This window comes from Nannobrachium achirus (assembly GCF_963921795.1).
Source record: "Nannobrachium achirus genome assembly, chromosome: 20".
Classification (NCBI taxonomy): domain Eukaryota; kingdom Metazoa; phylum Chordata; class Actinopteri; order Myctophiformes; family Myctophidae; genus Nannobrachium; species Nannobrachium achirus.
In genome coordinates, this window is record NC_137827.1 from 47,928,885 (window position 1) to 47,941,124 (window position 12,240).

A 12,240-nucleotide genomic window follows, 5' to 3' on the forward strand; every position below is an offset into this window, starting at 1 on the left:
TTCCCCAAGGTCAAGCCCGGCTCAGAGCGCTGCAACGGCAAACTGTGCAAGGAGCGGTCCTTATAGTCTTGACAGTCTATTCCTCTATCCCACCCTTCCATAGCATAGTCTGTTAACCCGTTTAGAATGGGGAAAACGCATATCCACTTTAACCATTATTTGATGCTTTAACTATTAAAAAATAGCAGATATACAAGCTCACAGCGCGGCACCGAGTGCCGCGCTGCAAGCTTGTAGATCTGCTATTTTTGAAAGAAATCGTCAAAATGTGTGCGATAAATATTTTTTAAAGCAGACATTTGTAACGCAAATCCTTCTTTCTCCTGGTCCCTGGAACAAAATATTTTCAGATGGGGGTCCGGTCCGCGGTCAAATACATATAATTCTACGGGGTCCTTGATATGAAAAGGTTTTGAGAACCACTGACATAGAAACAAAGCTATTTCAGAAAACTGTATTTTTCCAGGCCTAAATAGATTAATTCCATGTACAAGCACCCTCTTCCTGTGCGAGCGCCTCGGGCCTCGACAGTACTCCCCCCCCCCCCCCCCCTAACCCTGCTGTGAGGAGTCGGGCGCCTCCCAGCGGAGCGCTGCAAAAGCCACAAGGATTATGGGGAGGAAGCAGCGCTAGGAGGAGGACGAGGAGAATAAGAAAGAGGGAGGGAGAGGGGAGGGAGGGAGAGGTCTAGGGCTGTCACGATTATGACATTTTACATGACGATGAATTTTCTCTCAAATACTTGCGATTAACGATTAATTGTGTTTTTGTCGTTGACAATTATATTTCTGTTTAGCTTTTAGGCTTTTAAGTTGCACATGGTACATATGACACATAACCTAAATATACAAAGAAATTACTGACATATTTGACAACTTCATACTTAAAAAAGAACATTGATAGTGGAAATAGCCGATCTACAAGCTCACAACGCGTCGGGATGCGACGCGTTGTGAGCTTGTAGATCTGCTATTTCCACTATTTTTGACTTTTTTTTTTTTAAATATATGAACATTTTTCAACATGGAAACGATTATGAAAAATAATCACGATTATGTCAAAAAACGATTAGACTATTATGTAATAATTGTGACAGCCCTAGAGAGGTCTCCCTCAGAGGGGGCTCCCGTCTCAAAACCACCTGTCCAGCTGGGCGGAGAGGACGAGGGGAGGCAGAGGAGGAGACAAGGGGATTGAAGATTGAAGGAGGAGGAGGAGGTGGACGGGATGAAGCCGAAATTCATTCTTTGTCAACTGAAACGGTAAATAAGTGACTTTGTGTGGCGGCTTCTAAATTAATTTAGCCTTCAAGAGGAGAGAAGTGGAGGAGAAGAGGTGGGGGGAGAAGGAGGAAAAAGAATGTACTATATTGTCACTGTCGGGCTGAAACCTCGTATCTCCAAGTTTCAGTTTTTTTTTTCTTACAAGACTGGAGCGCAAAATTAATTAAAATAGCAGATCTACAAACTAACGGTTTTGGACATACAAGGTTTCCACCGGACGACAACGATATGTGTATGTTGGAAGCTGTCAGTAATTTCACAGGGACAAATTCATGTACATTTTGCATATTGGGTGCTTAAGTGAGCCTAATGAATAAGTTAATGAATAAAATATGATTTGTGTGTGCGAGTTAATGAATGAAGCATGAAATTAATTCATTTCTCCGAATAAAACACTGAATGAATCAATGAATTAATTAATTACATCTCTACTTCCACCCCAAGGGAAGAGGACGATCAAAGTTCAGTAACTCTTTCAGTGTTAATATTCCTTCCTCACATAACAGTATATGATATTTTAATAACAGATCCCAACCCCTTCCGCAGTGGGTGGTAAATCCAAGATAACACTTATTGATGATGATAAGTCATCCCCTCACGCCACCACCCCCACGTCTAACATAATAAATTCAATATGAGGTTCCAATAATACAAAAAGCCATGCATGAATAATAGATGTCATTCATGTATATTATTAATATATGAAGAATCATCAAATGTCATGGCAGAATCAAAGCTTTTAATGTCTCATATTTGTGGCGATATACATCATAGTAAGTATGTCACAAGAGCAAAATGGCCTCCATGTGAATATGATCCATTAGAAAACAGTAGAAGTAGTCCACACAGAGAGTGACAAAAGAGTTCTCTGTACATAGAGCAGTGTTATTTTTTACATCAAGTTTTAGCCATGATTTAGTCACCTGAAAAGTTTTAGTTTTAGTCTAGTTTTAGTCGACTAAATATCATAAGATTTTAGGCGACTAAATCTACAGTTGATTTAGTCAACTGAAATGTTTTTTGGCAGGCCTTGATGGCATCATAATGACTGGTTTTACACTTGGTTACGTGCTGAAAATAGCCGATCTACAAGCTCACAACTTTGTAGATCGGCAGCACGCAACACCTGAGAGCAACCAAACATAAAATGACTCTCTTCTCCGCCAGTCCCTCCCTAAAGTTTTAGTCTAGTTTTTATTTTGTTGACGAAATTGTCAATATATTTAGTCTTAGTTTTAGTCATCACAGCTTAGTTTTTATTTTGTTTTCGTCAGTGAAAAAAACGCAGTCGACAAACATTTTTCGTCATAGTTTTAGTCGACGAAATCAACACTGATATAGAGTCACATTGAGTTGTGTATATGCTTCAGCCAATGGTTTATCAAAATGAATAAGACGACAGGAAAGGGTCATCTCGGTTAAGAAATGACGATCTTGAAAGAACTAAATCATATCAAATCTATCAGATTTCCTACAGTGACCCTCCTCATATTTGTAATAAAATGTAGTAAACTGTTCAAATGAAGATTAGACATGCATTAGTGTTTGGCTCATGAACAAAGTTTGCACTGGATGTATGTACTGTAAATGTATGACTTAAAAATAGAGAGACATTATAAATGAATAGTTACGTTATGACAATCTAAAATACGCAACTAAATCCTTTAAAGGTGATACACCATGAAATTTCACTTTTCCTATTTTAAAACCTTTTTTTGGGGTCCCATTAGCACCTTCTATCCTCACAAAGTCCCATTTCTGACCGTTGTGTCTTTCTCTGGTTTTGAGAAGGCGAAGGTTAAAAGTATCCCACGGGTTCTCAAAACAGGCTGTCCAGATTTGCTGCCGATTGTGACGTCATCTGCCGATTGTGACGTCACTACAAAAAAAAAAAATCTAAAAAAAAAACTTTAAAAAGAAAAAAATGTTTTTTTCAAAAAGATTTGGGGGGGGTGGCGCAGTTCAGGCCAAAGGTGGTACTGCAGTTGAAAATGCTCTGAGAGCCATTCAAAAATGAGAGAGGCTCTCTATTTAGGAGTGGTAATTTAGCCTCAAACCTTTTGAAAAACGTTTTTGGGACATAAACAATATGACATAACTACTTTTTAAATGCATGGTGTATCACCTTTAAGTGAAGGGTGAACTGAAGTTTGCAGCGGAACCGGCACGCACAAGCATACCAAGATGAGACGCATACAGAGATGCTTGTAAAGGTATATCAAATATGAAGCCTAGTATAATGGTTATAGCGTGATTACCCGTCATCGAAGACCGCAGAGTGTCCAAAGCGGTTGACATCGTGGTGAAGGTCGGGTCTGGGCAGAACGGCCCATTCGTCACACGCTGTGAAACAGACAGAGACACAGAGAGAGAGAGAGAGAGGTCACGGCTTTGACCCTGTTACTATGTATGACATCATACATGTAACCAGGGTGTGTCGCACCAAATTCTGGGCCCCGGGTACAAGGATTCACTGCGGGGCCCCCCCCCCCCCCATGTGCTTTAACTATTGAAAAACAGCAGATATACAAGCTCACAGCGCGGCACCGAGTGCCGCGCTGCGAGCTTGTAGATCTGCTATTTTTGAAAAATCTTGAAAATCTTTGAATATTTCAAAAGTTTCAAAGTTTTTTTTTGGGGGAAAAACCTATGTTTCTATGTCAGCGGAGCTCAAACCTTTTCATGTGAAGGACCCCCCAAAATGGTATGTATATGGGCCACGGAACCCCCATATCAAAATATTGAGTTTACAAATGTTCGCTTAAAAAAGACATATATTCGAAGATTTGCACTACATTTTCACGACTTTTCAAAAATAGCAGATCTACAAGCTCGCAGCGCGGCACTCGGTGCCACGCTGTGAGCTTGTATATCTGCTATTTTTCAATAGCTAAAGTATAAAATAATTAAGGCCCCTCCACCACCTTGGGCCCTAGTAACTCAGTCCCACTTTCCTACCCCTTGTGACGCCCCTGCATGTAAGAGCATACAGCAAATCAAGTGCAACATGATTGACGCGACCTCTGGGGCAGTCTGTCAGAGGGGGACCATCAGTTGACCCAAAGGTCAAACGTTTGATGCCAAGTTTGCCAACATCAGCGAAAACCCATACAGACAAGTAAATGTTATGTTACAACATTATAAAGGGCCATTTCACCTCTGGGACAAACCAATCTTATTTTATTGTTGTTTGGGAGACGATCAACACAATCCTGAGTTTTTTTTTTTTTTTGTGTTCAATCTGTGTTGTGATATATTTTAGTATTTCAGCATGTACTAGTGATGCGTTTTGCATCATATGATGCAAAATGCATCACTGGTACATGCTGAAATACTAAAATTCTAAAAAACACAGATTGAACACAAAAAATAACTCAGGATTGTGTTGATCGTCTCCCAAACAACAATAAAATAAGATTGGTTTGTCCCAGAGGTGAAATGGCCCTTTAACTTAAACAACATACGTATATTAGACTATTATAACTTTTTCATGTCAAGGACCCCCAAATTGACACTTATTAGCCCGTGGACCCCCAGTTGAAAAGATATGCCGGGGACCCCCATTTAAGAAAAGGCTCTATCAGTGGTACGCAATCATTTTAATTTCAAGGACCCCCAGTTTGATGCATTATTCTATCTCTGAGATCCCAATCTATATTATAAAATCAATGTTAATTTAACTCTGAGAGTGTACAAATGGAACCAAATGGACCCCGACAGGTCCATGTGGTTCCATTTGTACACTCCCAGAGTTACAGACCCATAAGGGTCCATTTGGTTCTATCATTTAGCTGGGGACCCCCTGGAACTCCCTCAAGGACTTCTGGGTGTCCCCGGACCCCACTTTGAGAACAACTGTATTAGAGAACTTGAATGGCAGAAATAAATATACATTTTGAGTGGCCGATCGTGAAAATATAATTTAGTTGATACATTTTCAATTGTTTCCCCCTACCCAGGATGGGGATGACATTCCTATACTGTCTGCTATTCCTACTGTAAGCTTCACCAACAACAGTGATGACAGCGGATAAGAAACATCTCATAACCAGAAGGGAGAAGGTTTAACCCATTTAGGCCTAGAATTATTGAATGCTTTAACCAGTGAAAAATAGCAGATATACAAGCTCACAGCGCGGCACCGAGTGCCGCGCTGCAAGCTTGTAGATCTGCTATTTTTGAAAAAGTCGTGGAAATGTGTGCAAATCTTTGAATACATGTATTTTCAAAGCAAATGTTTGTAACTCAAATTTTGCTTCTGGGTGGTCCCTGGAACTAGACATTTTGAGATGGGTGTCCGTGGCCAAATAAATATCATTTTGGGGGTCCTTCACATGAAAAGGTTTGAGAACCACTGACATAGTAGTCTCTCAAGAACAGACTAACTGAGCTCCATTTAAGTGAAAAGGACCTTTTCTTTGATGATGGCTGGCCAGATTGCTGACATATAGAAACATAGGTTTTTCAAAAACCTTAGAAGGATTCAAAAGAGACACTTATAGAATCGGGTCAAAATTCTAATTTTCCACGATTTTTCAAAAATAGCAGATCTACAAGCTCGCAGCGCGGCACTCGGTGCCGCGCTGTGAGCTTGTATATCTGCTATTTTTCAATAGTTAAAGCATAAAATAATGATACACAATAATGTGTGCCCGGTTCTAAATGGGTTAATCCTTGTGACGGCAAAACCCTTACCACATATGAAACGATACACGTCCTCAGCGAGAGTATATTTGGAATGACAAGTGATTGATGTTCCCTGGGGGGACGGGAGATCTGGGGTTTTAACAAGAAGGTCTGCAGTTTGAGCCTTGCAATAACCCACACTATTAGAACAGGACATCTATTTGAATTTCATTTTATATATCAAAACTATATTAAACCAGTAAGACTCCCTAATCGGGAGATAAGCGACCGTCGGGTCGCATCTATACACAGCAAAAAGCCACCTCATGGTGGCGCTAGAAGAGGGGCATGTGAGAAATCAGGGGCGGAGGGTGTGGTTTGCCAGCCAAGGAGTGAGTGTGTACAAAGTTTGGCATTGATAGGGGCAACGGTGCCAGAGATAAGAGTAGGGCCAAAAGTGTGACGTGACGGACATACAAACGGAGGGACAGCCGGTGGAGGTTTGCATAGTATGTTAACCACGTTATCCCTATTTTGGGATAATCGTTTGCAGAGAACCAAACAAAATAAAGTATTTCGAAAATAGCCGGTCTACAAGCTCATTGCGATGTTTCGTGAGCTTACAGATTGGCTATTTTCAAAATAATTTTTCAAAATAGGGCTCAAGTTGTTAAGGAACAATAACATTATAAATAAAATGTGATACTTTTTCAGTTCAACACAGTGATATGAAATCTGTGGTATGATTCCATTTCATATGGAATCAAATAGACTTCTCTATAGATGACAAGGTGGACCCGGCTCAAGAGTGTCCTGTGACAGTCAAGATCACTCCAAACGTGGCACGCACGCACGCACGCGCGCGCACACACACACACACACACACACACACACACAGACACACACACACGTCCTCAATGACATTATAATCACATGGCATGTGACTGATGTGCCCTGGAGAGGCCGGGTGTCACAGCCAGAAGCTGACATGTTTGACCCCTGAAACAGCTAAACCATCCACACATATTAAATCGCATAATGTGTCATCAACAACGGCACATTAGGTTGACACGGACTTTAATGACGGTTAAAGTACACGGCGAGAGAGAGAGCAGCATCCCGTCGACAGAAGGTCACGGGCTTTTGATCCTTGATGGGAGCGAGTTCTATCCACGGATGATGATTCTAGTAGTATATTCAATGAATTAGTGTACTTCAATGTGACCGGAGTGACCTGGGGGACACATCATCAGCAACAGCAAGTAAAGGTGACATAATGTGACGACGGTGGCCATTAGACATGGTCACCTCCTGTAACCAAAAGGTCAGAGGATCATTTCTTTCCTGCATATGAAATGATACACCTCTTCATCAACACTCCATTTAAATGCCATGTGATTGATGTACCCTGGGGGTAGGTGGCGGGGGGGATAAAAGAATCTGATGTGTTAACTAGAAGGTCACGGGTTTGGTCCCACGTGCACAAACGTTTAATTTATCAGGTCTAAAACATGGCTTGGGTAAATTCCAACGACGTGTGATTGACGCGTTCAGAGGCAGCCGGACACGGAATTGGCACCAAAAGCAGATAATCGGACGGCTGCAGCTCCAGCCTCGGTGGACAGCCGTTTGACAATTCCTGTCAAAATGTCCTTGAGCAAAACCTCGGACCCCCAGCTGCCGTTGAGGCAATTAACCCTATGTATACACTTCGTTGACCGGGGGTCCCCCAGGGCTCCATGCTAGGGCCGCTCCTTCGGTCCCTATAGAGCAGTGGTTCTCAACCTTTTCAGGCCGCGACCCCCAAAATAACCATATTTTAACTGGGGACCCCCCACCCTGACGAGCACTAAGAGTTGAGGCATTACATTTTGTATAACACGGTTCTATAGTGAAAATAGCAGATCTACATGCTGACAACGCCCGAGGCGTTATGAACATTTAGATTGGCTATTTTCACAATTTCTGCCTCTAATTTGGCCAATGTTTAATTTGCCATTTTAGAGGTATTAAAAATTCCTTAAATTGTCAATTTAGAAATGTGTAGATAGATACCCGTTATACACTTAAACGTTATGTTGGGTTTGTTTACTGTTGAGTGAGAAAACAATGTTGCACATTAACACATTGGGTGCCCCTAGATTGAGCCCCATTTATCCCCTCTCGATGCCCAGGCCCACCACCATTGTATTGAATACGGCCCTGCTGCGTCAATGCATGCGTCATGACGTCACTTGGTCACATGACCGCAGACAGGATGTTGTTGTGTAACTTACTGTATGGGCTAGTGTTGATCATAGCTGTTGATTGCCGATCAAAAGTTGGTCATTTTGCCGCAGCCTGCCACAGTTTTAGCCATAAAAAATACATCAGAGATAAAGGGCGTTAAAGATGGGGAAATGCATTGGAGTATACGGAGAAAAACGGCCGCGCGATGCTCTCAGCGTCCATTCGAAGCAACCAGCGGTGAACGGGCTACATCCAGGCGTAGCCCCGACCTTGCGGTGAGATTTAAAGTTGTTATTGTAAATACAGTAAACGCTGCAAACGCGTCGTGGGCCTCCAGCGACATCAAAGAGTTTGACGCGTGGGCACCCGCTGAGTTAAGTTAATCATCTGGGGACCCCCCGAAAATAACGACCCACAGGTTGAGAACCACTGCCCTAGATAAGCATTTTTTTTCAGGTAAGTTCTCCTTAATGTAAAGTTCTTGAATGCTCGCAGCTGAGCCATCATGACTCATCATAAAGGCAAAGAGAAGATCCTGGTAATAGTACTGACAATCCTATGGTCTTTAAATAAATCCTATCCATCCTCAGCAAAAGCATGTTAAACTGATGATGGTTTAGAATGAGATTATATTCTTTATGACAACAGGATTAGGACATAATCGAGCTTTTGGTACGGCAGTAGTGTGGAATTTAGTAGCTCTACACATATATCGTCGTTGTCGTGTGAAAACCTTGTATGTCCAAAACTGTTTGTTTTGCATTTATCATTTAAAAATTATTCAAACTAGTGAAAACAGCCGATCTACAAGCACACAACGCCTCGCGGTGCGAGGCGTTGTGTGCTTGTAGATCTGCTGTTTTCACTACTTTTGTGCAAAGGTCTTGTATGATGAAGCAGGGCTTTACTTTGCGAAAGAACGTACAAATTTGAAACTTGGAGATACGAGGTTTCCACCCGACAACAACGATATGGACAAAAAATAATAACTAGAAAACAAAACAAAGACTATAAAGGATGCAAAAACGTAACAGAGGTGGGTAAGAAACGTGTTTTTTCTAATGAGACAAGTATTAACTACAATGGTGAAACCACCTCAGATGTGATCGAGTAAATCAGAAATAACGCTGCACACACAAGAGTGAATGCAGCACTTTAAGTCCTTTTGAGCCGGTGCACTGCAGTACAAGTCAGTAGCTTTCCCTAAAGGCAGAAGAGGAATCGCTACACATTTGCAGGCTGACACCACCCTCTAGTGTCCGTGCCTGGTAGCACGCATAGTGCAGCATGTCACTCTGGCATGGTGAGAGTGACTAGTGTGGAATTCATTACTGCTAGTACTAGTATCAAGGCGGAAACAGGGCACATAAATGCCACGCTAATTGAGTTCAGCTTATTACAATTGGGGGGGCAATTAGTCTTCAGAGTATCAATCCCCCCGCCATCTCTGCCATAATTACAAGACAATTACAGTGGCCTCTGTCCCCACAGCTGTTTGGTGACAGAGGAAGAGGAAGGAAGAGGAGACAGAGGCAGAAGACAACTTTTTTTTGTCCAATTATGGATTCAGACAGGTGGGGAAGTTAATAATTAAATTTAGACCTAGAATTATTGAATGCTTTAACCAGTGAAAAATAGCAGAAATACAAGCTCACAGCGAAAATGTGTGCACATCTTTGAATATATGTATTTTCAAAAGCGAACGTTTGTAACTCAAATTTTGCTTCTGGGTGGTCCCTGGAACTAGATATCTTGAGATCCATGGCCAAATACATATCATTTTGGGGGTCCTTCACATGAAAAGGTTTGAGAACCACTGACGTAGTAGTCTCTCAAGAACAGACTAACTGAGCTCCAGTTAAGTGAAAAGGACCTTTTCTTTGACGATGGCTATAGCCAGATTGCTGACACATAGAAACATAGGTTTTTCAAAAAACCTTAGAAGGATTCAAAAGACACGAATCGAATCGGGTCAAAATTCAAATTTTCACGACTTTTAAAAAATAGCAGATCTACAAGCTCGCAGCGCGGCACTCGGTGCCGCGCTGTGAGCTTGTATATCTGCTATTTTTCAATAGTAAAAGCATAAAATAATGATACACAGTACTGTGTACCCGTTCTAAATGGGTTAATAATTAACAGCCGACAGAAAAAGAAAGACGACAAAAGTTATGATTCGAGGAGTTTGAGCAGGGATACAAACTGTCAAGAGGAAATACAAACGTTAAAGAAAACAATTCGTTGGCGAGAGCATTTGATTCGTGAACAGTTCCTCTGACTGCACAGTTCAGTAGGAGAGCAGGCAGCATGCAGAGTGGATAACCACGGATGGAGAATGTAATTAACGTGGTGAATCGGTGAAAGCGCTTCAACAATCCATCATCCTCTTCCTCTCAACACTTCTGCAGATGAGACGGATCTTAATCACGCGGAGGGAAGAAACAAAAAAACCTGTCGGGAAAGCCGTAATGTTTGGAAGGTTTCCTTTTTAGTCCTGTAATGCATTTGTCTTTGTGAACAGAACACAGTCGCACAGGGAGGGGCGCAGGAAGGGAGGGATTGGGTGTCCGTGCCCCACCCACAGCCCAGAGGAGATTGAAATGTCACTGCCTTTCAATAATATCTCATAATGACGCAGAGAAACAAGTACTATGGTCTGGTTGCCCTGTTAGGGCAGTGGTTCTCAACCTTTTCAGGCCGCGACCCACAGAATAATCATATTTTAACTGGGGACCCCCCACCCACCCTGACGAGCAGAGGTATTACATTTTGCATAACACGGTTCTATTGTGAAAATAGCAGATCTACATGCTCAGAACGCCTCGCGTTGCGAGGCGTTGTGAGCATGTAGATCAGCTATTTTCACAATTTCTGGCTCTAATATTTGACAATTTAGCCAATGTTTAATTTGTCGGCTCAAAAGTGTGCAGATACCCCTCTATACACTTAAACTTTATGTTGGTTTTGTTTACTGTTGAGTGAGAAAACAATGTTGCACATTAAGTTAATCATCTGGTGAACCCCTGATTTTTTTTATTTTTTTTTTAAGATTTGTTTTTGGGCTTTTTGCCTTTATTGGATAGGACAGTAGACTGACAGGAAATGGGGGAGGGACAGGGAGTGACACGTGGCAAAGGTCGCCCGGATCGGGAATCGAACCGGCGACGCCGACAGGCATTGATGCCGAAATGGTAATGCCTATATGGTATGCGCCTGGTCCACTAGGCCACCAGGCGCCCACCCCCGAAAATAATTTGGGGACCCCCCTGGGGGTCCCGACCCACAGGTTGAGAACCACTGTGTTAGGGCAACCACACTAACAAGAACATCCTAAGGCCGCCATGCAGCCTGCTGGGAATCCTCAGGACAGCATCCAGACAGGCTGACTGAAGCATGTCCGCTAACGAGCATCTTCATGAGAAAAAAGAAAAAAATCTCAATGTTGGTACAGTGTTTACAGCCAGCGTGGTGAAATGGGGATCCGATATGGATTCTGACAAAGCTATCCTGGCTCCTATTAGGATGATGCCGCGGAAGAAACCGCAAATGAGTTTTTTGATTAGTGGGGGAACCTGAGAGTGGTGCAATTACAAACTATCAATTCCTGGATGTTTTTACCGCGTTGGGAAGAATTCTGGGGCCTGATTTCCTCAGGGTGAAGCAGTTCGGGGATGAGAGTCAAGGATAGACAAATGAGCTTGAGACCTAAAAGTCATCCGTTTAAATCCTCCCAGACCGGATTACTCACTTAGTTGGGGAAGTTGCTGCGAGCAAAGTTCTCCCCTTCCTAGAGGTACTTGCCCTAATATCTCCCCTTCCGCAAAGGCAATTCTTGTCAAAAATCAAGATCATAGACTTTGCATAATACACAAGACGGGGACTAATAGCAACATGGCTTCCCTGCGGATCTCTGATGTCATAATCAATGTCATATTGAAGACATCAGTGTGTAACACATTTGGGCAAGACTGATGGGTGAATCGGTGGGACGGTGGAGCTGAGATTATGAATTCACAAAATGTAGGAAATTATTCACACAGAGAGAAAACGAAATGTGAACAAAATTTTAGAGATGGACCGATTGCAACATTCTTGGCCGATA

General features: G+C 42.3%; 1 protein-coding gene across 1 annotated transcript in view; it reads right to left on the minus strand.

Moving 5' to 3' along the window:
* atrn (attractin) overlaps nt 1-12,240 on the minus strand; it is a gene marked incomplete at its 5' end in the record, with an annotated part of 253,285 nt that overhangs the window by 180,026 nt on the left and 61,019 nt on the right. The window contains 1 exon segment of the mRNA XM_080750193.1: nt 3,542-3,626. Coding sequence (XP_080606319.1) covers nt 3,542-3,626 — 85 coding nt within the window.